The 27,791-nt window shown below is 39.6% G+C and overlaps 1 protein-coding gene across 1 annotated transcript in view; it reads left to right on the plus strand.

The window, feature by feature from the left end:
* LOC111668801 (dynein axonemal heavy chain 11) overlaps window positions 1-26,629 on the plus strand; it is a 38,326-nt gene extending 11,697 nt beyond the window's left edge. Inside the window, exons 32-82 of the mRNA XM_087178950.1 lie at window positions 97-257; window positions 369-525; window positions 636-781; window positions 878-994; window positions 1,080-1,218; window positions 1,424-1,516; window positions 1,628-1,822; window positions 1,904-1,981; window positions 2,088-2,220; window positions 2,342-2,469; window positions 2,784-2,932; window positions 3,192-3,342; window positions 3,436-3,567; window positions 4,084-4,257; window positions 4,836-5,040; window positions 5,292-5,457; window positions 5,575-5,677; window positions 6,157-6,396; window positions 6,482-6,643; window positions 6,758-6,951; window positions 7,299-7,461; window positions 7,948-8,071; window positions 8,340-8,482; window positions 9,354-9,515; window positions 11,083-11,316; window positions 11,467-11,613; window positions 11,742-11,855; window positions 11,941-12,084; window positions 12,937-13,119; window positions 13,245-13,346; window positions 13,453-13,587; window positions 14,849-15,022; window positions 15,188-15,423; window positions 15,558-15,680; window positions 18,270-18,474; window positions 18,622-18,786; window positions 19,018-19,158; window positions 19,467-19,637; window positions 20,063-20,185; window positions 20,274-20,467; window positions 20,558-20,706; window positions 20,785-20,912; window positions 21,266-21,493; window positions 21,588-21,779; window positions 22,819-22,947; window positions 23,753-23,995; window positions 24,093-24,275; window positions 24,363-24,478; window positions 24,715-24,827; window positions 24,905-25,045; window positions 25,163-26,629. Coding sequence (XP_087035076.1) covers window positions 97-257; window positions 369-525; window positions 636-781; window positions 878-994; window positions 1,080-1,218; window positions 1,424-1,516; window positions 1,628-1,822; window positions 1,904-1,981; window positions 2,088-2,220; window positions 2,342-2,469; window positions 2,784-2,932; window positions 3,192-3,342; window positions 3,436-3,567; window positions 4,084-4,257; window positions 4,836-5,040; window positions 5,292-5,457; window positions 5,575-5,677; window positions 6,157-6,396; window positions 6,482-6,643; window positions 6,758-6,951; window positions 7,299-7,461; window positions 7,948-8,071; window positions 8,340-8,482; window positions 9,354-9,515; window positions 11,083-11,316; window positions 11,467-11,613; window positions 11,742-11,855; window positions 11,941-12,084; window positions 12,937-13,119; window positions 13,245-13,346; window positions 13,453-13,587; window positions 14,849-15,022; window positions 15,188-15,423; window positions 15,558-15,680; window positions 18,270-18,474; window positions 18,622-18,786; window positions 19,018-19,158; window positions 19,467-19,637; window positions 20,063-20,185; window positions 20,274-20,467; window positions 20,558-20,706; window positions 20,785-20,912; window positions 21,266-21,493; window positions 21,588-21,779; window positions 22,819-22,947; window positions 23,753-23,995; window positions 24,093-24,275; window positions 24,363-24,478; window positions 24,715-24,827; window positions 24,905-25,045; window positions 25,163-25,410 — 8,076 coding nt within the window. The 3' untranslated portion in view covers window positions 25,411-26,629. The remainder of the gene's footprint in view (window positions 1-96; window positions 258-368; window positions 526-635; window positions 782-877; window positions 995-1,079; window positions 1,219-1,423; window positions 1,517-1,627; window positions 1,823-1,903; window positions 1,982-2,087; window positions 2,221-2,341; window positions 2,470-2,783; window positions 2,933-3,191; window positions 3,343-3,435; window positions 3,568-4,083; window positions 4,258-4,835; window positions 5,041-5,291; window positions 5,458-5,574; window positions 5,678-6,156; window positions 6,397-6,481; window positions 6,644-6,757; window positions 6,952-7,298; window positions 7,462-7,947; window positions 8,072-8,339; window positions 8,483-9,353; window positions 9,516-11,082; window positions 11,317-11,466; window positions 11,614-11,741; window positions 11,856-11,940; window positions 12,085-12,936; window positions 13,120-13,244; window positions 13,347-13,452; window positions 13,588-14,848; window positions 15,023-15,187; window positions 15,424-15,557; window positions 15,681-18,269; window positions 18,475-18,621; window positions 18,787-19,017; window positions 19,159-19,466; window positions 19,638-20,062; window positions 20,186-20,273; window positions 20,468-20,557; window positions 20,707-20,784; window positions 20,913-21,265; window positions 21,494-21,587; window positions 21,780-22,818; window positions 22,948-23,752; window positions 23,996-24,092; window positions 24,276-24,362; window positions 24,479-24,714; window positions 24,828-24,904; window positions 25,046-25,162) is intronic.
* Window positions 26,630-27,791: the final 1,162 nt, after the last annotated feature.

Consider the following 27,791-nt stretch of genomic DNA (forward strand, 5'->3'; position numbering starts at 1 on the left):
CTTAGACTAAAACAAGACAATGTTGACAAGTTATGATTATCATTATTCATTCATATCTCTTCGCACTAGTTTGATGGTAAATATCTGTGTTCACAGGTCACCGCCTCACAGGCCTTCCAGTGGCTTTCCCAGCTTCGACATCACTGGAATGAGCAGCAGCACCACTGCTATGTTAACATCTGTGATGCTCAGTTCCTTTACTCCTATGAATATCTTGGAAATACACCACGCCTAGTCATCACTCCCCTCACAGACCGGTAGCTCTGCTACTTATCAGTGCTCAGTGTTCAATGTTTCAACGCATTTGCTATATCCAGCTTTGCTAACCAGCACACTTGTGTTTTTCTGTGGGTTATTACCAAGTTTAGGTGCTACATCACCTTAACTCAGTCACTCCACCTGACCATGAGTGGAGCCCCAGCAGGCCCCGCTGGAACAGGGAAGACTGAGACCACTAAGGATCTTGGCAGAGCCATGGGCGTCATGGTATACATCTTCAACTGTTCTGAACAGATGGACTACAAGGTGTGAAATTCATTCAACGGACAGTTCATAATTCTCTTCACAGAGTTCATGTCTTGATTAGATGTTTCAGGAAACATATATATTTGAAAAATGTTTTTGGTTATGTTTAGTCAATTGGAAATATCTACAAGGGTCTGGCCCAGACTGGAGCATGGGGCTGCTTTGATGAGTTCAATCGTATCGCTGTGGATGTTCTGTCAGTTGTAGCAGTGCAGGTTAAAACTATACAGGACGCCATTCGCTCTAAAAAGAAAAGGTGAGTAATTGAAGCTTAATACTTTTTAAATTTAAATTTTAATGTTGTGACAGCTTACACTTGTTCAATTTTTCAACACTTTGTGCAACGTCACAGGTTCCTGTTCCTCAATAAGGACATTGTCTTAAAGCCCTCTGTGGGGATTTTCATCACAATGAACCCTGGCTATGCAGGCAGGACAGAGCTACCTGAGAACCTCAAGGCTCTTTTCAGGTGGGAATGATACAGTAATGATCCCTATAGGGTGCTTTTATTCAACATGAAGTTCATTGTCTGCACCATCTGTGTCCTGCTGTAGACCCTGTGCCATGGTGGTGCCTGACACTGAGCTTATTTGTGAGATAATGTTGGTGGCAGAGGGCTTCCGTGGTGCTAAGCTTTTAGCCAGGAAGTTTATCACTCTGTACACTCTCTGCAAAGAACTGCTCTCCAAGCAGGTAGGAGAAAACCACTTAGCACTGTTATATTTCATAATGTTGGCTTAGAACAGAACATCAATAATAAATCTTTTCAGCTATGCCTCAGTAGCTCAGCGATGCATGAAACCATTCAATAACTCTTAGTACTTTGTATGACATGATTTATGGTAAGCATAAACACAGGAGTACACATCTTTACTGTCTGCCCTCATTTGTCTATTAGGACCACTATGATTGGGGTTTGCGTGCTGTCAAGTCTGTTCTGCTTGTGGCAGGGGCACTGAGAAGGAGAGACAAGACAAGACCAGAGGATCAGGTGACCATGAGCCGTGATCATGTGTATATGTATGGCACTTCACAGCAGCAAGAAGAAAGAGCATTGTCTTCTGTAATCTATAAATGCACTTTTCTTCCCTTTACTTTACAGGTGCTGATGCGTGCTCTTAGGGACCTCAATATGCCTAAAATTGTGACTGAGGATGTGACTATCTTCTTGGGACTGCTGGGAGACCTTTTCCCAGGCCTGGAGGTAGAGAGAGAGAGAAGCTGTGAATTTGAAGAGGCCATCCGGATGACCACACTGGAGCTCCGACTCCAGCCTGAGGAGACATTCATCCTTAAGGTTTGACAGTATATGGTATATACTATGCAAATACTTAAAAAAAGAATAAAAATCTTTTCATGAACAGCTTTGTTTTGTCAGGTGATGCAGTTGGAGGAACTCATGGGAGTGCGTCATTCTGTGTTTGTTGTTGGAAATGCATGGACTGGGAAAAGCCAGGTTAGACTGGTCAGATTTCTATGATTTTTTTATGATTGATGTAAATGCTCAGTTAAATTTTGTAAGGCGGATTTGAAATATCAGGTGTATATATATATATTAACAGGTATTGAGAGTTCTCCACAAAACCTATGTAAACTTGAAGAGGAAGCCTGTGTGGAATGACCTCAATCCGAAGGCAGTGGACAGAGATGAATTGTTTGGCTTGATCCATCCTGCAACCCGAGAGTGGAAAGATGGTAAGCAGAGCAGGTTTTAAATGAGAGAACACAAGAAACTGTTCTAAATCACACTGGGTCTAAATAGTGCTTGTACCTTGATATCTCAGTTGTTGTTTGTATCCTTTAATCTCTGTGTAAGGTTTGCTTTCATCACTGATGCGAGAGCAGGCAAACATCTCCCACCAAGGACCTAAGTGGATTGTGTTGGATGGAGACATTGATCCGATGTGGATTGAATCACTCAACACAGTGATGGATGACAACAAGGTACCTCCCTCCTGTTCACTCATACACTATTGTACAACACATAGCAACTAAGGTGGTATAGATAGAAAAAGATGTTTCTTTCCCCCTCCTTCAGCAATCACTTCCTGGAGTGTGAGTACTTGGAGGTATTTTTCCAAAGCAATGAATCATGTCATAGTGATCTTGTGCCTTTGAAATATTCTAAAGCAAGTCTGTCAAACCTGATGAGATATGAAGGTGTTTACCTTATCGTTTGGGTAGAGTGTTGTCCATCATATTGACCATTCAAATGTTATGATATTTAGAAACCATAATGCTTTATACAATTTTTTCAGGTCCTGACTTTGGCAAGTAATGAACGTGTGCCACTTACCTCTTCCATGCGACTGGTGTTTGAAATCAGTCACCTCAGGATGGCCACTCCTGCTACTGTGTCCAGGGCGGGAATCCTCTATATTAACCAACAGGATCTGGGCTGGAATCCGTGAGTTACACAGTTTATATTCACATAATACCAAAACATTTTGGGGGTTTTCAGTGTAAAGCTCTATTTCTGTTATTTTATGTAGCATGTGTTGTGCTTATTTCCCCAAAGTGACTATGTTGTTCGGGTGCCACAGTGACACTGTACCCAGTATATATTTGTGTAAATGTATTCTATTCAAACACAAGGAAATCTGGTGGTTCAGATCCTGATTAGATCAGTCCAACAGTATGAAAGGATTTCTTGGATTTTTGCTCAGGTATGTTGCCAGCTGGATTGACCAACGAGAACGGCAGACAGAAAGGGCCCACCTCACCATACTGTTTGAAAAATATGTTCCTCGTTGTCTAGAAAAAATGAGAAACACCTTCAAGACCATCACTCCAATCCCAGAGAACTCTATGGTGCAGGTACGCAACACACAAGCACGCACAGTGTATTTATTTCTTCTTTTGTATCGCTATATAGTCAGAAAATCGCAATAAAATTTTCTTCTTGTTCAGACACTCTGCATTTTGCTTGACTGCCTTCTAACACCAAGAAATATTCCGTCTGACTCTCCGCGTGAGCTCTATGAGACCTACTTCACCTTTGCCTGCATCTGGGCATTTGGTGGGGCCCTGTATCAAGATCAGGTATTACTTTGGTTTAATTCATGTGGATGAACTTGAGTATGGTATAACAATTCTAATTTCATTTTCATTCTTTTACATATCAGCTTATATATAGCAACAGTAAGGTCAATTTGGGTGCATGTGTTTTGACATGACAATGACATCCTCCACAAAAGTATTAGTGTCCTAATAAAGGCCATAAAGCTCAGACTTTGTCTGTCTTGGGTGAACAAAACTCCACAGTTGTCCCTTGACAGAAATAATGCATTTTCCACAGTAAAATGCGTAACTGGGCATTACTCCACTTAGTTATCACTCCACTTACTCCTTGCTTTGTCTTTACATTCCTATCTTGTTCTCAAAGGTATAAATATAGCAGGAGGTGCGACACTTCCTTTTGTTGAGAGGCATGTCAAGAATGTCAAGTGACCAAGAATAATATACACTTAACTGTCAGTCATTTGGACTAATGGTGGGGTTGTCCATTGAAATGATATGAATTAATGCATGATATTATATCTTCGATGATTTGTCCAGCTCTGTGATTACCGGGTAGAGTTCAGTCAGTGGTGGACCAAAGAAATGAAGACAGTGAAGCTACCAGCACAGGGGACAGTGTTTGACTACTACCTTGACTCTCAAACCAGACGATTCCTGCCCTGGAGTGATACTGTGCCTCCATTTGAAATGGAAACTTGTACACCATTACAGGTAAGAATATATACATAGAATAGGAGTGTAGGACCCTTCAACTTTTCTAAGCAATTTGACAAATAATCACATACACAATCATAAGAAGCAGCTTTCTTAAAGAAAAATAACCAAAAATGAACAATACAGTCATATTAAAAATACATGTGTGCTTCAGTGAACATAATAAAAGAGGGTAAAGTCACATCATGAGGTTATGGCAGGGGCGCAAGAATGGATGATAGGCTTGCCACTGTGTCTGATTACCATCTACTACACCCCATACCAGACTGTGTGGGGGTGAAGGCATGAGCAACAAGGCTTGCGCTATCACCCACGCGCTATTGTCTTTCTTTATGCTCCTGCGTACAGCTGTGAATGCTCCAAAGGCTCTTGCTGAGCCATAATTAGTGGGGTTTTGTTCTGAACAAATGATGCTATTATGACAGAATAGTTGTGGTGTACTGGGGAAATACAAGAAATTATAAATCACATACAATTCACTGAACACATGTCTGTCAATAAATCACACTCAAAGAAAGCCATAATAACCATGTATGTTTCTGTTCTCTGTCTTCCTGCTGTTTCTATGATTGCAGGCTGTTCTGGTACACACAGCAGAGACTGTGCGTCTTCGGTACTTCATGGACTTGTTGCTGGAGAGGAGACAGCCAGTGATGCTTGTGGGGAATGCTGGAGTGGGAAAGACTGCACTTGTCAGGAACAAGTTAGACTGTCTGCCAGAGAGTTACATGACCACAAAAGTACCCTTCAACTACTATACTAACTCCCTCATGTTGCAGGGTGAGTGGGGCTTTTTGATTGCTCTGTGGTAGCACATCAGGTAAACTGTAGCACCATCTGCTGGTAATTTTCAGATTGAGAGAGTGGAGGGGGAGAAAGCTTCACCCTCAAGTATTGTTGCTATCATTACTTTTGTCAAATTACATTCCCACACTTCCAAAGTTGATTTGAGTAGGGTAAGCTGATTCTCCCTCTTTAAAAAAGCCTTTTTGTTGTTGATTTGAGACATATCACTCTGCTTTCTCTTGTAGGGATCTTGGAACAACCATTAGAGAAAAGAGCAGGCAGAAGCTACTCGCCTGTTGGCAACAGAAGGCAGGTCTACTTTATAGATGATATGAACATGCCAGCTGTTGACAGTTATGGAACAGTGCAGCCTCATACACTTATACGCCAACATCTGGATTATGGGCACTGGTGAGAATATCCCACACACTTAGTTGTCTTCAGTTGTCTATTGCCACAGCATAAAAGATTTTATAAGTGTCTTTTGTGTATTAAACCAAGCATTCTTCCATTTCTTGCTGCCTGCAGGTATGACAGACAAAAACTGACCCTAAAAGAAATACACAATACCCAGTATGTTGCCTGTATGAATCCAACGACTGGGAGTTTCAGTATCAACCCCAGACTACAGGTAAGTTTGCCAGTATAATTGCCCTAAATCTTAGTTTCTGAAGATGAATTAAAGAAACTATACCAGCACAATTTATTTTTCCAATGCAAATCTGTGTTGTTGACAGATTTAAAATAACAAATTTAAAAGTTTTAAGTAAAATTTAATTTAAAATAAGTGTAAATTAATGTATGTGTGAATTCGGATTAGTGCAGGGGTTGGATCATAAATAAATCATGCAGCAGATTTCAACACAATATTTTATGCTCAAGTGACAGTATGGTGAGAACTACTACTACTTCAAAAATAAGCCTGTAGTGTGTAGTTTAAGTACTTTATATTTCCCGATAAATTAGTTTTAATTCAAAATTCCTGACCTGGATGTATTTGAAGGTTTGGGGGTTAGATGGAAGTGATCCTTAAACTAGTATCTTTTGATAATTAAAATTGTACCCTACTATACATTTTCTGAAATTTGGTTGTGCCTGTGCTTCCTGCAGAGACATTTCTCAGTGTTTGCAGTGAACTTTCCTTCATCTGAGGCTCAGGCGTCGATCTTCAGTCAGATCCTGTGTAGCCACCTGAAGCAGCAGCTTTTCAGTCCACTGGTTCAGAGGAGTGCTGCAGCTGTGGTCCAAGCTGCCATAACTCTTCATCACAAGATGGTTCACAGCTTTCTGCCCACAGCCATCAAATTTCACTACACATTTAATCTACGAGATTTGTCTAATGTCTTTCAGGTAGTGATGATTGCAGGCAAGTTGTACTTTGAATGGACTTTTGAATGAAATGTGAAATATTCATTTTAGTAACTGTGTTATTCAGGGTATTCTCTTAGCTGGGCCAGAGACTGTGAAAGACAGCACTGAACTGGCACTGCTGTGGCTCCACGAGTCCTGCAGAGTGTACTCAGACAGACTGGTAGATGACAAGGACCTGCAGTTCTTCCGGAAGCTCCAGATGGAGACTGTGCATGAATGCTTTGAGGTGCAATACAGATTCTGATTAACAGTGTAAACTGTATAAATTGCTGTTCTTCACCTTCAGATAATAACATTGACTGAAAGATTGAAATGATTTATTATGCTTGTCCTCGTCCAGGGACTGGAGGACAAAAAGGTGACAAAGCAGCCCCTCCTCTATTGCCACTTTTCCCAAATGGGTGAGGAAGCCTCCTATGCTCCTGTTAGAGACTGGTTTGTGCTCAGAACCATCCTTACAGATGCACTGGAGAGTTATAATGAGCTCAATGCAGCCATGGATCTGGTACTGTTTGAAGATGCCATGCAACATGTGTAAGTAGTGGGTTTACATATTATAACAGTTACATTATAATATATAATAATGAACTTATTTTCCCTTAATAAACAATATCGGATCACACGTCAACTAAAGAAAGAACATATAAACAGAACATAACAGTAGTAACAAGAGGACATAAGCTATTTAATGAAATATAAAGATGGCCGTTTTTTGCAGAAAGGGGAATTCATGTGATGTGAGGTATAGAAATATGTTAAAAGGTTTTTGACTGCTGTAACGGGTACACCATATTACTATTTTTAAAGACATTCTATGTAGATTTTAATATTTGGAGAGACACATGTATATAGTGGCATAATAAAGATTATGTTGTTACCAGCTGTCGCATCAGTCGCATCCTGGAGTCTCCAAGGGGTCATGGGTTACTGGTTGGGGTCGGGGGCAGTGGGAAGCAGAGCTTGACTCGTCTGGCTGCCTACATATCCTCTGTGGAAGTCTTCCAAATCACTCTAAGTAAAGATTATAGCATCCAGGACCTCAAGGTAAATATTGATGTCATTAATACAGAATATCAAGTGCAATATAACTTCATAAAATATGCTTTTATGAAAATGTATAACCCTAAAGTGATATGCTTGTTGTTACAGTTCTCAGGCACGGCTTTATTATACATTATTATGCAAAATGTAAATAATTCACTTAAATCAAGGTTTCTTTCAAAAATTCTCAAGATCAATTTTCCTTCTGGTTTCATGCAGGATATTGATGAAATTCTGTTTTGTTCAGCTTCTCCACTGATGCAGGAAATAAATGTCAGATACTATTAAAAGCTACTGGGAAATATTTCAATATCTCATTGATGAAGCAAGTTTGTCAATTTAATCATTTAATAGCCTATTATCAAGGCGTTATCATGGGCCTTGTGCTATGCCGCTGATTATTGTTGGACAATTTGAAATTCTCTAGTGGACTCAATATTAGTGTGAACAGCATAGATGTCCATTCATGCCATTTGTGGTTTTATTTAGATGGATCTGGCAGGCTTGTTCCTAAAGACTGGAGTGAAGAACCAGCGTGTGGCTTTGCTCCTGACAGATGCACAGATACCTGATGAGCAGTTTCTGGTCATTATTAATGACTTACTGGCATCAGGTCAGACCCAAACTCCATCACGCTCGTACTGTTTTTCAGCTCTGTCGGCCTGAGAGAACAGTGCTTGTAGAATTGTGTGTTGTTATCCCCATCACACTGCTGTGTGTATGTATTATTGCCATTTTGTGTGTTTCAATTCATTAATGTACCTTATCAGATATTAAAATTATTCCGTCTTTGCTGTCATTCTAAAATGATAACATTGTACGGTGAATATTGATCACTACAGTTTTTCATTCTGTGATTATGACTATGCCTTTCCTTCCAGGAGAAATTCCTGAGCTCTTCAGTGAGGAGGAGACTGAAGGTATCATGCTGGGTGTGAGAGCTGAGGTCCGAGCCCTCGGACTGCTGGACAACAGGGAGAACTGCTGGAGATTCTTTTCTGACCGAGTCAGACTACAGCTCACGGTCTAGTCTTTCAAATTCCCTCTACTATCTTCTATTATCCACTAGTGCTTCTAACTTTATCTTCTGAATATACTGTTATTTTGTTGCTTTTCCAGTCTTTGTCTTGATAAAATATTAACGATTAACAATTATCTTGAGAGAACCTTAAAATGTTTCGGTTCAAGTCTGTCATAAAGTGGGCTTTAAATGGTTTCATCAGACCAAGGGTGGTAGAATCTTTGCAAATAGAGAGATCGGGAAAATAGAGATTTTTACAGGATAGCTGCAACGTTTGCCACGAAGACAAAAATTGTAAAGAAGATATTAGAAATGAGCAGCTGAGGAAAAACCTATTCTTATCTTCTTATCTTATATACTAAGGATGACATTTTTGATGGCACTTAAATGTGCCATCACAGCCAACATTCACAATAAGAAATTAATGAGCAAATTTTACTCTAGCCATTTTGAATTAGAAAATTAAAAGCGCAACTGCTGTGTTATATTATTAAATATGTTTGACAGGCTGAATAAACAGAGCCAGACAAACTGTAGGGGTTAAAAGGAAGGAAATTCTTGTCTCAGTACACACGTATGCCGTCCAGCTAATCTGTGCGCCAGGGCCTCTGGTAGCGTCACCGTCTGCTCCAGCCAACTGGGAATGTGGCTGCCTGTCCACATGCCAATGTGATGGCAAATGGGGGCACAAAGGGCTGCCAGTTATGGGTTCCCCTCTTGAATGCATCTGTGATATCTGTGATCTGTGTTGATTTTCCTATGTGCACTTGGCTGTATGTTTTGATGTGTTCAAGTATGGGGATGTACCTTTGTACATATATGTTTTTTGTGTGTGTCTAGATGACTCTTTGTCTCCCTGCTTCCTTATTTGTAGGTGGTTCTGTGTTTGTCTCCTGTGAGCGATGTTCTTCGTGTTAGGGCACGTCGATTCCCAGCCCTTGTCCAGTGCACCACCATTAACTGGTTCCATCCTTGGACCACTGATGCTCTGCAGTCAGTCAGCTACAGGTTCATCCAAGAGATTGAAGGCATTGAGGTCAGGCCTTTAAACCCAACTTCTTAATGTCACCATCTCTCTCATTCTAATAGACATTCTGAATGAAATAATAATGTTTTTGGCTCTCTGCTTTCCACCATGTGTGTGATATTACTGCAGATAGTAGTATTAGCTGTCAGAGATGCAGCTCTACGTGTGATTTGCAGTATTTCCCTTGGTTTGCCATGTACCCCCACATTCCAGACTGAGTTAGACTTAAATGAACACCTTCTAATTACTACGGTGCAGCTGGATTAACTTTTCCATAGATCCCTCATCATTAGTTCTCTGCTGAGGTACTGACAAATTGCTGAACACATGCCTGGAGACTCACAGTGAGTGCAGGCATATCATTGTTTTCCATCATAGCAGTGGAACGATCACAACCCAGGATCATTTATGTTAATGAGAGAAGAGTGATTAAGCACATAACGACCCTCTAAGGAGGCACAGCTGTCACAACCAGGAAGTGTCATCACATATGTGAACATGTGCCAGACTATTACTTTCCACTATGTGTGTGTCTACATCTGTCCATGTGTGGATGTTCATGTGCAGAAAAAATGTTTTATCAAGAAGTAGCTGGAGTACTTAAGAAGTTGTGGCACTATTAGTGTTAGTGCTTCGTAATAGTAGTGGAAGCAATGCCAGCCTTAATATTATAAGTGAAGAGAGGTAGAGCTAATGATTATAGAGCATTATTTGAGCGTGGTGCTAGTAGGAAAGTTGTAGTAATAGACACATAGGAGGACTTGAATAATATAATAAATCATACAATTTTATGGAAAAATAAAGAACTTTGTGCAAGTTTGTACATTAATAACAAAATATTTTTAAAAGTTGAAACACAAATATGTAAGACCTTATATTTAAAGTCATTAATGATTGTTTATCTTCTTAAAGAGGCAGGAATACAAGAAATAAAATGATCATTTATTTAAAGTTTGAAATGCACAACCCACTAATAATTGTTACACATGGCCAATCAATGAGAACTTCTTTCGCATCTCAACTGAACATAGCATGCTTTGTCAAAAAGCATTATGTCAGATCTTAATTAATAATGATTTTTTTTTTCCTACTGGCTCCATGATCATTAACAATGGCTTTTTGTGAATTATGTTTAGGCTTGATCCTTGTATTCTCTGCTCATTTGTTTTTGCTTTAATTGATCGCTAAATGTATGATTAATGGAAGTTATGTGTCATTGAGCACCATATGATGAATACCTCGTTTGAATGTAGTACAACAGCAACTGAAGAGCGTTTAGAAAGTTGGAGGGCATCAGAGATAATGTAAACGGTGTGCATGTCTTACAAGCTGCATGTCAGTGGTCTAAACACATTATTTTCATAGAGGTTTCAAAGCCTAATCATTCCTGGTAGCTGCACCTAAATTTCAGATTGAGTAAGTCAGGGCCAGCCAAGTAAGATGGCAAAACTTGTAGATGAATTCAAAATTTATGAAGATAATATTTCAGTCCCCATCAGGTTGTGGATGTTAAACTCTACTCAATCCAGCTCGCCCTGCTCTCCCCTCTCCCCCCCTTGTCTGCTTATTTTTACAGCCTGCCGTCCAGGAATCCATCAGTCTTTTCATGGCCTACGTTCACACCAGTGTCAACCAGGCAAGTGAAAAATACCAGCGCAATGAGAAGAGGTACAATTACACCACCCCCAAGAGTTTTCTCCAGCAAATCACCCTGTACAGAAACCTTCTGGAGAAGAGCCGGGCTCAGCTACAACACAAGATGAACCGGCTTGACAGTGGCCTTCAAAAACTCCAAACCACTGCTGCTCAGGTAAACGTCTTTATTATATACTGGAGGGGGCTAATGTTAGGGTTTAAGGTACAAGGTTGAGGTAGAAAAAATAGAAATATTATTAGTCTCTGATTTAAACGGTGTGGGTTTTTACCTGCTATTATATGTAATCATTGTTCTCTCTTTAAGGTTGAGGATCTACAAGCCAAATTGGCATCCCAAGAAGCTGAACTGACCTTTAAAAACCAGAATATTGAAGCTCTAATTACAAAGATCGGACTGCAGACTGAGAGGGTTAGAAGCAAGAGAGAGGCTGCAGATGTCGAGGCACAAAAGGTGAGATTTCCTGTCAAATATTGGTTGTCATATACTTTTTGGCTTTGCACTCTTCATACCACACCATATCACACTATTTACTGCATAATCTTTTTGTGATTTAATTAATTATTGTTGTTTTCATAAAGGTTGCTGCGATCCAGGCAGAAGTATCAGTCAAACAGAAGGACTGTGAAAACGACCTAGCCAAAGCAGAGCCATCACTGACAGCTGCCACAGCAGCACTAGACACCCTCAACAAGGTGCTTCATTTTATCAAATTAGGCAAAATTCCATCAAATCTTCAGTCATTGTAAAGATTATATAATGTTTATAATTGTTTTTTAGATGAATCTTACGGAGCTGAAGGCCTTTCCAAACCCTCCAGTGGCAGTGACCAATGTAGCGGCAGCTGTGATGGTTCTGCTAGCCCCCCGCGGTCGAGTGCCTAAGGATCGGAGCTGGAAGGCGGCACGGGCCTTCATGGGCAAGGTTAAGCTGTCATAATGTCAATCACATCTGCCTGATTAATGCCAATCTAATTTGTGTGTGGGCCTTGACCCTGGCCCTGCCCAGCATCTCTCCAGTGCTCACATTACAGCTGGATGGCTCTATGAATATGCTCACTCACTAGGAGAGCAAGTGTGTTGACCCGTTTCGCAACCTCCACCGACTATTAATGCAAGTGTGACCATAAAAGGATGTACTTGATTTTTAAAAGCCAGAAGAATTTTAGCATGAAATGAAGGTTAATTCTTTCTTTTCCAAAAGTATATTTAAGCATTTTAAACCTCATGTTTCTGAATGTATTAGTTGGTTGAATTTGGTTAAAAATGTAGATGCATCTGATACATGCCTCTTATATACATAATTAAAATAATTAAAATAATCAATGACAGCATAAGCTAAAAAGGTTATTTTCAACAGCTGGTGTGAGTAGGTAAAAGGTGAAAAAAGAGAGGCTATTTTACAAATTTACATACAGTATATATCTAAATATATTCAAGTAGTCACTGTTAGACCAGTTTGCTTTCTCAGTATCACTATATAGTCATAGAGTGTGTAGTATAATCTTCCAGTATGACTGGAGTGTTAAACTTTAACTATTCATACATACCAAGTCAACTCAGAAATTTCACATCACAACAGAGATTATTTCATCTGTGTGGAGTCTAATGAAGAAATGGGATCAAATTATAATCCTTGTTGTGTGGGCTGTTTCTTGTACTCCATTTTTAGTAGGAAGGCCTTTTTTGATACAGCCCCTGATTTTAGTCTGGTATAGGCCCAGATTTCCATTATGGGTATTAATGTATCCCCTGTATTTATATTTATGTCTGTCAGGTGGATGATTTCCTGCAGGCCCTGGTGTCATATGACAAGGAGCACATCCCTGAGACCTGTTTGACTGTGGTGAAACAGCAGTATCTGAGAAACCCAGAGTTTCACCCTGATCTAGTTCGCACGAAATCTACAGCTGCAGCTGGTCTCTGTGCCTGGACTATAAACATTGTCAGATACTACGAGGTCAGGCAATGCCTTCAGATCACTTGCAGTCATAATAAATGTGAATGCATCTTCTTGCATTTTTTTGAAAGGTTTGCTCTTCATCGTGGAGATTTTTTTCATGAGGTGTGCTTCATTTTTTTTAGATTTATTGTGAGGTCATTCCAAAGAGGCATGCATTATCACAAGCTAATACAGAACTAGAAACGGCAACAGCTAAACTGCTATCAGTTCAAAAGAAATTGGTGGTGAGTGAAATTTTATTATTATACTTATTTAAGTCACTTAGTCTAAAAGCTAGATTTTCTTAATAGTGTTTCATTTCCATGGCTTCCTTTTGGTTTGTTTCTCCAGGATCTTGATGCCAGTGTCCAGAGCCTAACAGCTCAGTTTGAAAGGGCTACAGCTGAGAAAATCAGTTGTCAGGAGGAGGTGGCGTGTACCAACCAGACCATAGAGCTGGCCAACCGACTAGTCAAGGGCTTAGAGGTAAACACGGAGAGATAGAGGAGTTTTGGTGGTGTCACTGTGGTTGACCTGGCATAAAGTAAACTGTCAATTTGCCGGAGGCATGCATGGACAGGTGCTGGTAATCAAATTGCATCAGTAATCTGGACTAGAAGTTGTTATGTCCTGGCAGGATAGCCTAACATTTGTATGAGTAGCTCAGGCAAAGGGAGATTTTACAGCCTGGCCCAGCAGCATATCGTGGACTTGTGAGACAGGTAGAGAGGGCTGGACCACAGAAAACGCATGGCTGAACTGGGCAACTGGCTGGCTGAACGGTTTCCAAATGGAGAAAGGAAGAGAGATGGCAATAACGCTACACTAACACTGCTCTCAGTCAGTGCAGCAGACAGCGTGTGTGTGTGCACGCGTGTGTGTATGTGTGTGTATTTCTTTGCTAAAGTCCTTGCACAAGCTCTAGTTTGTCTGAGGTGTAATAATAATTGATTATCAAGATTTTCTTTTACGAATTGTCATGGAATGCAATTGTATCAAATGTATAAATGTCTTGTGTTGCATATATTTTAGTCTTTTGCATTGCTGTGCGTGCCGTTTTGGGCTACGGTATCTATTATCTTTATGGATGCTAATATGAAAAAAAGATTGCCATTTCAGTGACCATTTTCCAAGTTCAACTTTTCTTATTCCACAAAATAAATGTAGTTTGCATGGAACAGCTTGGCTTTTAAGCATATCAAGATAAATGTTTTGTCTTTATGGCATTGACCTGGAAGCAATAGTGTTCAGACTAATAAATCAGGCCGTCTATATTTAATCATTAACTTACCTCAAAGCCTCAACAGCTGTTGGAAATTAACAGTGTCTCACCCCGAACTGAGTGATATTACAGGCAATCCATAATACATTAGAGTAAAATTATAGTGATTTTTAACTGTCTGAGAATTTATTATGTGACATATTCTAGATCCACAGCCCCTTGTAAGAAAATGTCATGCATGATTTATTGTTGTAGGGCTGTCACAGTCATAGTATTGAAGGTTTAAATGAATGCTAAATTGATGCTGAGTGAATCAAACTTCTAAAGCTATTTTAAGGGAATTGCAGTTGTATGCTTTACTGCTTACATTTTCTTAGTTTGTAAAATAAATGGGAAGTTGCCCAGCGTGTAAATTTCTCTGCATTGTAGATTCATCTTTAGTCCTTTGGTTTAACTGTCTTCAGAGGAATCAGTTTTTTGTGTATATTTTAAATTATATTGAAGCCTGGTCTTTGTGTCTTACAGTCAGAGAAGGAGCGCTGGTCCCAAGCAATTGTTCAGTATGAAAAGCAACAGAAAACCCTGTGTGGTGATGTCCTCCTCACTTCAGCATTCGTCTCTTACATGGGTTATTTTACCAGGCAGTATCGTGTGGATCTGCTTAACAATGCATGGATCCCTTTCCTTAGGTCTCAGAAGGTATGGTCAGTTTTTTTACTGTTTTAGATTACAGTTATATATTAGAATAAATCTTTGTCTCACACTATACACATCTACTGTAAAGTCTATGAACTGAAGCTCATCTGTCTCAGCTGCCACTGGTTCTCCAACTAGAGTGACATCATTCTTTGGTTTCTGTTCCAGGTCTCTGCACCCCTGACAGACGGTCTGGATCCCATCCTCATGCTTACAGATGATGCCACTGTGGCTGCCTGGCATAACCAGGGCCTGCCAAATGATAGGATGTCCACCGAGAACGCTGCCATCCTGACCACCAGTGAGCGTTGGCCACTCATCATTGACCCACAGCAGCAGGGCATCAAGTGGATCCGAAACCGGCTAGGGTCAGAGCAGAGGGTGGTGCAGCTGGGACAAAAAGGGTGAGAAGGAGCTATCTATCTATTTGCAATCACAGTGGCCTGTTTTAATATACCAGGGAGTGCTAATATTATAAATGTGCATGTCAGAATACATTTGTTCTGTTTTTTTTAATCTATTGCTTTTGATTCAGCAGGTATCTAGATGTGATTGAACAAGCCCTTGGTTGTGGTGATACAGTTCTGATAGAGAATCTACCAGAAAAAATAGACCCAGTCCTGGAGCCTCTACTGGCCAGAAACACTATCAGAAGAGGAAGGTTAGTAGTGAAACTGCAACATTACATTTTTAGTAATGTTGTACAGATTGTGCTGAGAAAGATAAAAGAAATAAATGCAGATATAAGGCATCAAACCTGTTCACCAATGGAAAATTATTTGTTTTGTTCTTACACACCAAAAGCATTTTAAATCAATGTATGGTTTTTATATCACTGTTGATACTCAAGTCGATATGCCCACAACCCATCACAATGTGTCTGTGGTGTGAGACAATAGGAGCAGATTTGCCAGATGGTTGACTCTCAGTGAGCATTGAAACACCAGTAAGACATGACTGAATGCATTATTATTGCTCACTCTTTAGATTATAAATGAATTTGTGGCGCGTGTTCTGAATCCCTGAGGCCAACATATTGATTAGCCCCTCAAGAGGGGTGATAGATGTATATTTGTGTGTTCATGTTCTTTAGATGTGATGAATATTGAACAGCTGAGCTTCAGTGTAAAAGCTGAATTGAGGACAGTCATGGTTATGTATAAGGACTCCTGTCTGCCACAAAGAGCTGGCATGTAACACACTAAATTCATGGGTCCTCCATCATCATGGCAAACTCAATTCAGCTTCAGTAATTTCATAACCCTGATTTGTTGGCATTTTGCTGCATTTATTTATTTGGAAACAGAATAATAGGAATTACTTTAGCAGCTTTACACTCACTCAGGACTCATCTAGATTATCTTAAATCATAACATGTAATTTGTAAAGTAATGAGGTCATGTTATGGTATTTTGTGTCATTAAATCATAAATAAGGCTTTACCGCAGATACTATTTGACTTAAAATCTTTATCAGCAACTTACACATGCCATCTAAACTTGTACTTGCTTGTATTTGGTAAATCTATCTGATTTCAAACTTAAACATCACTCCCGCTGCCCACTGAAATCTACTTCCTTTGTTCAGTTACCAGTTACCCTCAAAAGGCAAAATCCAGCAAATTTTCTATCCAGGATAACCTACAGAAAATAAATAGAAAATACTCTATATGACCTACTGGTTTGACTTCCTTCTCAAAATGTTTACATCTTTTTTGCACTCATCTATGTATGACAATGACTGTTGAGTATCTTGGTCCATGTTCACTGATCTTATTCTGAAGTCCTGTCTGTCCAGACGTAACAATTCATCATAGTAAATCTGATTATAAGTTTATCCCTTGTAGATGACCCACACACTTGTTTCTGTCGATGATTAATACAACCTGCAGGGGCAGCCATGATGGATCTGGTAGGGCTCCACAGCTGAAGTTCATTAATAATTGGAATGTTGTAGAGTGTGAAGTAATGAATACTAATTATTCCTTTCATGGCTGACGGAAGACTACAAGCCAATCCATCAGCAAGGACTTTAATTTGGTGGAGTAATGGTTCTATCAATAGTACATTAATTCTGGCTTGTGAAGATATAGAGTTGAACCAGACCCAGGCCATGAGGAACCTGTGCTGTAAAATTGGGGCCTTGCCTGACATCTAAGGGGTAATTAGAGAAAAATGAAAAGCCACCAGGTTCGTCAAGCCAGTGCTAATTTAATTGAAATGCAGGAACAGATAAATATTGGCTGCTGTGGTGGTTAATATTTCATATTTAGTCAAGATTATTTGTCTACACTATAAGTGACATTTGGAGTCTACATGAAGTTTATCTGTTGAAGTTGCATGAAAGCGTGGGGTCGACAAGCTCAAATGCAAACAGATAGGGTTTGCACTGCCGCAATTGAAGTACTCCTCATCATCATCATCATCATCATCATCATCATCATCATCATCCCAACATCATTCTTTTATAATTTTATAAATCACCTGCAGCGTTCTTTAGAGAAAAGTACTGATGATATTTCTAATCATCCTCACTTTCTCACTTGAAAGTTAACGCAATAAAACTTATTGATGGAAAACCAAAACCAACTAGAGCACACTTAACTCACTCGCCCTTTTTTTTAGATTCTTTGCTCTTGACGGGCAGAAAATATAATATATTATATATATAATAATAATATATATAAACATTATTATACACTGTTGCCCATAAGTTGAAATAATTTTGTTTTCAGACACAATCCTCTGTTTATTCCTATTTAAATTCATCAGTAATCACTTTTGACCAGGTGCAATGATTACATTATGTGTCCCAATTACCTCATTTCATGGAGAGAGGTAAAAAAAAATGTATTCCAACTTTATGAGCAACAGTGTATTTACATTAAACTTTGTTTTGTAACTACAGACATGCAAGAATACATTTCTTGTTTAGTCCTTTAAGATGAAGGCTGTGTTATACAGCTGAAAGTTCAGAAGAGGCTAGTAAGTTGACCTTGAGTTAGGGTTCATTCTTCAAGTAGGTATAAAGCTTCATTCCTCAAACAGCTTTTTACAACAGCAGTAAAGGTGAGTTTTGCCACGTTTTAAAGAACACTTCCTGTACTTCATAAAATTTGGGTTGTGTACTTTTTTTCATTAAATCTATCATTAGTGACCTTTCTTTAAGGAATATAACAACACAGCAATTACTGTAAGTTGATATTGGCTTCAGCTCATTTTTTTAAACTTGTACTCTCCTGTTTTTCCAGGTACATTCAAATTGGGGGCAAAGAGTGTGAATACAACAGTAACTTTCAACTTATTTTGCACACCAAGTTGGCCAATCCCCATTTCCCTCCTGAGCTCCAGGCCCAGACCACCCTCATCAATTTCACAGTGACTCCTGTAGGCCTGGAAGAACAGCTGCTGGGACAGGTAGTGTCCCGGGAAAGGCCCGACCTGGAAGCCCTAAAGGTGAACCCTTAAGCATTTGATCAAAGATGTACATTGTTAAATCTACACTAAGCCATTTTGATTTTAGTGATTTTCAGTGCAAGACGGCAATCTATAATATGAAATAGAAAAATCCATCAATCCGAATATTGTGTATTGTTGCCCAAGATGAAGCTGACCACACAACAGAACCACTTCAAGATTGAGCTCAAGAGTTTGGAAGATGACCTGTTGAGTCGGCTCTCTGCAGCCTGTGGTAATTTTCTGGGTGATATTTCTTTGGTGGAGCAACTTGAGAACACCAAGACCACAGCTGCTCATATTCAGTACAAGGTGAGGCTATTGCACCAACAGGGTCCTCTCTGTTCTCAGACTGTAGTCGAATACATGTGTTTTTTGGGGGTTTTTTTGTCACTCAAGTGTTTTTGAATGCCACACAGCAGCAAGCGCCTCATTTTATGGCATTAGCTGCAAATGATGTGTAGTTGGGAATATGTGTAATGAGAGGGTTTTGGAGCATGACTGAGAGCCTAATAGCTCATTTTGCGCAATTGGAACACGCAGGTGGTGGAGGCCAGAGAGAACGAGACAAAGATCAACGAGGCTCGAGAACTATACCGCCCAGCAGCTGAGAGAGCGTCACTCCTCTTCTTCATCATCAGTGACCTCAGCAAGATTAACCCCATGTACCAGTTTTCTCTCAAGGTGAAGCCTTTATCCCTGAAGCACTCTCAGGGGACAAACATTGTTTTGTGCATTATTTCAAACAATACTCAACCTCCTTTGACCATTGTTTTTTTTTAATTAGTGTTTGTGATTGTTGGTTCTCTTAGTGATGAAGATTTTAGGCACAGCCCTGTTTGTACAAATCAACTTAAATGTGTGTTTCTATACCAAAACATCGGCATTTGTTTTGTATTGTTTAATTCTCAGTCCAGTTAAGAGCTCTGGGTTGTGGTTTTATGTATGTATTCCTTATGATAGTACTAATCCTCCCTTTGGTTGTGTTCCAGAGCTTTAACTCAGTGTTTAACAAAGCGATGGACCGTGCAGAATGGGATGAGGATGTGAGGACCAGAGTGCACACCCTCACTGAGGCCATCACCTATTATGTATTCCTGTACACCAGCCAAGGCCTGTTTGAGAGAGACAAGTTAACCTTCTTGTCACACATTGCCTTCCAGGTGAGGGACTCAGGGCCGCCTCAAAGGTGGGGCCTCCTGTCATCCTCATCAATCAAAGTACTTTTCTGCCCCCACATTAACTTCAATTAAAAGCAGTCAGCAGGACCATACGCTGCTATTGATTACCTCTCACACTTTGCTCCATAGCTGCTGTTCAGACAGTTGGTTCTGACAAGGGGGTTGGTTCTGATGGCATAATGCAATTATCTGTCATTGCGCCAACTGTTTTCATCTTAGGAACTGTGGTGCTCTGAAGGCTGTCCTTCATTTGGCTTTTTCACATTCAGAGGCACTTTTTCAGCCTGTAGGACTTTACCCAATCCCTTTGCCAGAGTTTCTTGCAATCTTCAATTGTTGTAAGAATGACTGAAAAGAGATCAATGCAACACAGATCATTACAAACTGCTCTTGGTCCTTCCCCTCAGATTCTGCTCAAACAGGGCCTGATTGATGCTCAGGAATTTGACTTCCTCTTGCGTTTTCCTATGGAAGCTAGCAAATGTAGTCCTGTGTCCTTCCTCTCTCCATATACCTGGGGAGCCATTAAGGTACAGTACAGGCTATAAACATTTCAACACTATTTACCATTTTACACAGCTAAGAAATTTTTTTACAATGTCTGTTATTTGGATATAGACAATCTCTACAATGGAGAATTTCAGTGGACTGGACAGAGACATGGAGAGCTCACCAAAGCGCTGGAGGAAGATCATTGAATCCAGTTGTCCTGAAAAGGAAAGACTGCCCCAGGAATGGAAGAACAAGAGTTCCCTCCAGAAGCTCATTATCCTTCGAGCACTTCGCCCTGATAGGATGACCTATACACTAAGGTGAGTAAATGACCAAATTATAGTTGTATTTGTATGCATTGAACAGTATTCTGTACAGCTCACTCTCCTTTTGACTATGCTTCCTGGCAGGAACTTTGTGGAGGAGAGCATGGGAAAAAAATATTTGGATGCTGCCAGGCTGGAATTTGATAAGTTATATGCAGAAAGTGTCCCTTCAACCCCTGTGTTCTTTATCCTCTCACCTGGAGTGGATCCACTCAAAGATGTAGAGAAATTAGGTACTAGAGTACTGTTTGTTATTTATGCATACTGATCACTTGGTAGGGATAATTATTCAAAATATTCTTTCTTTGCAGGTTTGAAGCTGGGATTTTCCATTGACCAGGGCACTTTGCACAATGTGTCCCTGGGACAAGGGCAGGAGGAAGTAGCTGAAAGGGCTCTGAGGAATGCTTCTAAACTGGGACACTGGGTCATTCTGCAGGTGGGGAATTTTACTATTCAGTGACTAGATTACTTTAGTGATTTCAGGCTGCTCTTCCAGCCAGCCTGTAATGCATCTAATGATATTATCTCACCCCCTGAGCAAGGGAAATAAACTCAATTTGGTTCAATAAAAAACATAATTGGCTAGATCAGCTCCATAAATGCCTCCTTTAAAGGGAGCCAAGTAAGTCACTGAAGGTTTTCTTACTAGTTCAGAACATGGGGAGATCTTTTTTGGAGTTAATCTTCCTCATACGAACACAAGCATATCTATAAATTAAAACTTTAAAAATGTATTCTATGAACCTATAACCTAAACTTTTTGTATAACATGTTTTTGAAAATTTCCAGAATGTACACCTCGTGGCTTGCTGGCTGCCCTCTCTAGATGCTCTTCTGGAGATAGCAGCGGTGGACAGTCACCCCAACTACAGGGTTTTTATCACTGGGGAACCAGCACCAAGCCTTGAGAAGCATGTGATCCCCAGAGGCATACTGGAGAATGCCATAAAAATCACCAGTGAGCCACCCACTGGCATGAATGCCAGTCTGCATACAGCCCTCAACAACTTCAGTCAAGTGCGTTGCAAATTTCAATTAATTTCTGAAAACATATTACGTTTAATATCATTCACTGTAATTTGTATTTCTTATGCTCTTGCTCTCTTTTCAGGACACTCTGGATATGTGTACCAGAGAACAGGAGTTCAACTCGATGCTCTTCTCCCTCTGCTTCTTTCATGCTTGTGTTACAGAGCGCCGTAAATTTGGTTCCCAAGGGTGGAACCATAACTACCCAATCAACAATGGAGACCTCACCATCTCAGCAAATGTCTTGTACAACTACTTAGAGGCCAACGCAAAAGTACTTTTACCACTATTTTTAAATATAATTCTACATTTTCATTTTTTTATTTATATTTTAACCAGATTTTTTATTGATATCAGTAAAACTTTTAATTTGTTTTGTACTACTACTTTCTTAAGCTGTGTAAATTTATAATGATAATGGTGTTTGCAGTGGCATTATTGTCAGACTGGGATGCTGAATTACAGTAGTGTCTCCAATTACTTATTGAAATCTTTTGTTCCACTGTTATTTGTGAAAAATGTTCATTCCCATATTTTTTTCTACATTTCTTCTCTTACAACGCAACCTATAATTTAGCTTTATTTCATGAAGACAAAAAATCCATTCTTAGGGTGCTGCACCCCTCACAACTCCTAATGCATTTCTCTTAGAACTCCTATTACTCTGGTCACAACCAATTATGTCTCCTAGGTATTCTGCCCTCCAAAAACGAATGTCCTTCATTATGTTAACCAAACAGTAACCTGTATGTGCGTATACAGAGAATTCATTAGGAGGGCAATGAAGCGTTATCCTAAATGTAATTACATGCAGCCAATGTGACAGTTCACAACGCTACATAAGTGATCACTGCAATTAGAGCTGATGAAGGAAGCAATTTGCAAAACAATACAGGTACAAATGATTGTGAACCTCCAGCTTTTGTAATTTGTTATGAATCACAGGTTCTTTTCTTCCTCCTTCACCCTCACGGATCATAATCTCCTGCTGAGGAAAAGACTCTTCTGTCATACCTTAGATCAGTGTGTGTAAAGAAACATAATTTTGTTACATTTCCCTACAGTTATCATTATTAAAAGTTCATTTGGTAAGAGATCATATAGATACCGCTTAAAGATATGATTTGAAAGGAGTGGAATAATACAGAAAAAATAAAACTAGTGTGAGATGATCCTGAAATTTTTTAATAACCTTTTTATTTTTTTTTTATAACATTTGTCTTCACTCTGTATAGTGTATCTAATTATTTAGGGAAAACAGTATTATTATTTTTGCAAAGTTATATTTGCGTACAAACTTAATTCTGTTATAGTCCATGCAGGTGCCTTGGGAGGACTTGTGTTTTCTTTTTGGAGAGATCATGTATGGAGGACACATTACTGATGACTGGGACAGAAGACTATGTAACTCTTACCTGCAAGAATTCATGCATCCAAAAATGGTGAGTCAGTGTTGATGTTGCAGTCTAAGAGGAATCCATTAATTTTTTTCTGTTTGGTTCGAGCAAAACTATTGCACTATAAATTTTAAATGGTTTCACTTGATAATTTTCAAAATTTAGAAAATCTTAATTTCATTCAACTCATTCAATACAATCCATTTGGACAGAGACTTGACATAGGTTCATGTTCAGTGTTGTGATGCAAAGTAGTAAAGAAAATGTGCAGTTCTGAATTTCTTGTTGTTGTTGTCAAGGTAAAGGGTGCCCTCTTGGGATGTAAACCTAAACTGCAATATTGCACTTAAAGTCTTTGCTACTGCTGATTTCTCTGCCCTCACCTAGGAAATGTCACCACTCTGTGCATTGCACCAAATTTGACTGCCAGCTGCTGCATGACACACCACTACAGGCAATTTAGCAGATTATTTGGTACTTTTAGTGGATAGATGCCTCACTTGGAATTCATCTGTTTCACTCCCACTGAGGACTGATTAGCTCTCTGCCAGTTTACCTTTTCTATCAGGCTATGCCACCGTTCTTCCTCCCAAAAAGCAGTTTGAACAATCAGACATCGATCAATGTGTTTTGTTGTAAGTGCAGCAAATTGCTTGTGCATGCACTGCCGTCCACCATATTGAGTTCTAAAACACACAGGATAAGCTTTGCTTGCATTAAGCTTTGCTAAAATTTATGCGATTGGTTTAGGTTAAATTTTCATCGTCATAATTTTTTGCTGTACATTAAATATTGTGCTCTACTGTATTTTTTTTAATCTTTGTATTCTTAATTATTTTTCAATTCTTAGTTTGAAGGAGAGCTCTTTCTGTGTCCTGGGTTCCTGGCCCCTCCATTCATGGACTATGGTGGTTACCACAGTTATATTGACGAGCATCTCCCATCTGAAAATCCCATTCTGTATGGTCTACATCCAAACGCTGAGCTCGAGTGCCTCACTGTCACCTCAGACAACCTCTTAAGGACTCTGCTGGAACTGCAGCCACAGGACTCCTCCAGAGCACAGGGGGCAGCTCAGAGCACAGAGGAGAAGGTGTGAAGGCAGAAAGAACTATTACTAGAGAAAAACAGCTTAGGATACAATGACCTACCTGCATAAATAACCTAACCATGTTTATTATATTTATCAGGTCAAGTGTGTCATCGAAGACATCCTTGACAAGCTTCCTGAGGAGTATAACATGGCGGAGATAATCACAAAGACTACAGAGCGAAGCCCCTACATTTTAGTGTGTTTCCAGGAGTGTGAACAAATGAATCTTCTGCTAGCAGAAATAAGGAAGTCCCTTAATGAGCTAGATCTTGGTCTGAGGGTACAGTCTATTGTGACACTGTTAACAAATCTCTGTTCTATCACCAGTAAGATCTTGTGTCATTTATGAGGATTCCTCTGTCCACAGGGAGAACTCAGCCTCACTGCCAGTATGGAAACTCTGCAGTCTGCCCTGTTCAATGATTCTGTCCCAGATTCCTGGGCCAGACTGGCTTATCCCTCCACTAAAACACTGGCACAATGGTAACTACTCTTTCCAAATAATACTGTATTTTATTCTCCATCTGGCCTTTACTATGTTTCCCCACAACACTGCACTGTTCAAAGTAACAAAAACTGTTTTTAAATTAAAGAAAAATGTCTTAAAAATGTCTTGAATCATAAAGCCAATATTACCTGGCAGACACATTGTAATGGTGTCAACCAATGATACACCATGCTGTTAATTTTTTTTTTTTTTAATTTGAATTTTTTTATAGGTTTAGTGATCTAATGTGTAGCTGTCGTGAGCTCGACAGCTGGACTCAAGACTTTGTTCTCCCTGCAGTTGTTTGGCTCTCAGGACTCTTCAACCCTCAGTCCTTTCTCACAGGTGAGGTCCCAGTCTGTGAGCAATTTAGATGATGAGTGCATCAGAAACATTAACATTCAGATTTATCTTATTTGCAGCCGTGCTGCAGAGCATCGCACGCAAGAATCAGTGGCCCCTTGATAAAATGACTCTGACTGTGGATATAACAAAAAAGACAAAAGACGACTTTGGACATCCACCACGGGAGGGAGCCTACATCAACGGACTCTTCATGGAAGGTTAGAATTAATCATCCCTAATATCTCTCCAATACATCCTGCTGCACTGAATTAAGTAACATCAATTTTTGAAAGTATTTTGAAACATTCGTTGGTGAAATGCAAATCTCCCTCTAGGAGCACGCTGGGACACTCAGTGTGGAGTCATCTGTGAGGCGGTTCTGAGGGACCTTACCCCAGCCATGCCAGTGCTGTATGTTAGAGCTGTGCCTGCAGAGGAGCAAGAACTCAAGAGTACTTACGAGTGTCCAGTGTACCGCACTAAGCAGCGTGGGTCCACATATGTTTGGACCCTTCACCTCCGAACCAAGCAGCCTCCTGCCAAGTGGATATTAGCTGGAGTGGCGCTGCTCATGTCTGTTTGAGACAGTGGGAGTGTCAGGCAGTGAGTCCTTAAGTATTTTATAATATTTGCCAACAGTATTCTGTAAACAGTGTTTTTAGATATTTTTAGACGGTATTGAATCGTGTTGAAATCAATTTCCTCTTTATCATGTTTAATAATAATTACTAATATAACAGACACAGTTACACACTTTTAATCCTCCATTATTATTATTGTGTCCAGTTTGGTTTATATGTGACAAAAACAAATTTGTAGTGTGCGAGTGTGTGTGTGTGTGTGTGTGTGTGTGTGTGTGTGTGTGTGTGTGTGTGTGTGTGTGTGTGTGAGAGTGTGAATGTGAATGTGTGTGTGAATGTGAATGTGTGTGTGTGTGTGTGTTTTAGATTTAAAGATAAAGTAAAGAAGTAGATACATGTTTAGCAAGTGTTGAATCTGTTGTGTCTGTGTGCGACACTGTTGAACCTCTCCCCTGAGATGGTTCAGTCTGGGCATGATTTGTTGGGAGCTTATGTCTCCATTTTAGACCATGTAATTCTGGATAGGGAGCATATTTTATTGGAAGGTCAAGATTAAAAAAGCTCTTTGGCTGCCCTCTACTAACTGAATGATACACAATGCCGTCTGGAGGGTTCCCGGACAGAATTCCCAGGAGATGATGTGCATGGTCGCTATTGACTTTTAAATGAGGTGCATTTGACATTGACCTTTTGTACGGCAGAGGCAGAATACTAACAGACTAGTGTAATTCATTCAGCTGGGCCTGTTGGAGAAACCTATTCAAAGACACTGATAGCTTTCTATGAGAACGCAACACATTAGATTACCCATCCTTTATCTGTCTGCACTCTCTGTTAGCATCTGATTAACTTAATAAGAACCAAATAAAACCTTTTAGCTTTGAATGAGCCTAAAGAAACAGTTTTCTTATCTAAAATGTTAGTTTTTTTTAACTGATTTTCTTGAGATTAATTGAAAACCAAGATGTTCAGATTAAAGTTTAACTGTTTTATGCAGATATTCTGAAGGAGTTGTGCATAGGACGTTTCATATGCTTTAAAGTCTCCTGTATGTCAGATAGATTCAAATATTTTAAGAGCTCCAGAGGAAAAGCTGAGATCATACAGCACAGTACTACATTAAGAAAAAATATTTTTAATCCACAGAAAAGGTGCCACATAGAAATTTTGTGCAGCTGTGAAAAGAAGAGATAATGACTGAACAAATATAGATTGTATTTATTATTCAGGACAAGCCTGTTTTACGCTTTTATTTCTTTTTGAACAGTCATTATTAAATAGACTGTGTTAGAGTAGCACTTTATGATATTAATACACCCACGAAGAAACAGGACAGGTGTAATATTATCTGCTACGATAAACAAGTGACATTATGATGTACAATTTACATCCACAGAATCATCAATTGGATGGAAATCAGCATTCTTATCTTCCCAAATGAGATTTTCTCCAACTCTAATAACTGCTGTGTTGCTCTTAATTTCTCCCTGCAGCCAAAGTGGCTACAGACAGACAAGTGGAGGATGGAGGATTGATTCTGTGTATTGTATTGCACAGGGGAAATGAAGAACCAGTCTTCCTGTAGTTTCTCTTCATCTGCCCTCTCTTCCCCTCATTAGCACGCCATAACAGCTAGCCAGTCATTTGGTGACAGGGAAATGATACAGTGCTGGCAGTGTTTGGGAGGAAATGGCAGGGTACGGGGGCCCGTCGCAGCAGGGGTTGTGCCACAGATAGTCACGTTAAAGGCCAAGCAGGACACCTGGTTAAAGTCAGCAAGGGCATCTGGGTCACACCTCCGCCTCACAGCACCCAAAAAGAAAGACATTGTGTACTAAGGGGTTTTGCTAGTCAATAAAGGATCCCACAATTGTAGCTTTTTTTAGGTCACTGATTATGTAAAGAAGCAAATTCTCATCAAGTGAAATACTGTGCATTGACAGAACAGGTCTCCAAATTTTACTTTTTTTTTTTAATATACTGGCAAATGATATACCTACCCGTATTATAAATTCATGAAAGATATGACCAAAATTAGTGTTGAATTTTAGAATAGTGTATTGCACAGTACCCTTTTGCAGCCACAGAGAGGCAGTGAAGCTTCATTAGTGACGGCGATTGTCTGATATTTAATTAGAAGGCAGATGAACCCATCCATGTTGATGTGATTACAAAAATTCTTATTTAGAGAACAGTAGCTGTTGAATACAGAAATGTGAAAGAATATGATATTCTCATGCTTGGTGCCAAGCTTGAAACACTTTGCTGTCCAGAGTAGCTGTCAGTCTGTGCCTTTTTTATACTCTTCCACCATTAAATGCCGGTATTTGTGCACATATTGATCATATTAAATGTTCTCACTTCTGTGCATTCAGCTGCTGTT

This window comes from Seriola lalandi, unplaced genomic scaffold, assembly GCF_002814215.2.
Source record: "Seriola lalandi dorsalis isolate HSWRI2012SDOR001 ecotype SW California unplaced genomic scaffold, Sedor1 jcf7180002054762, whole genome shotgun sequence".
NCBI classification, from domain to species: Eukaryota; Metazoa; Chordata; class Actinopteri; order Carangiformes; family Carangidae; genus Seriola; species Seriola lalandi.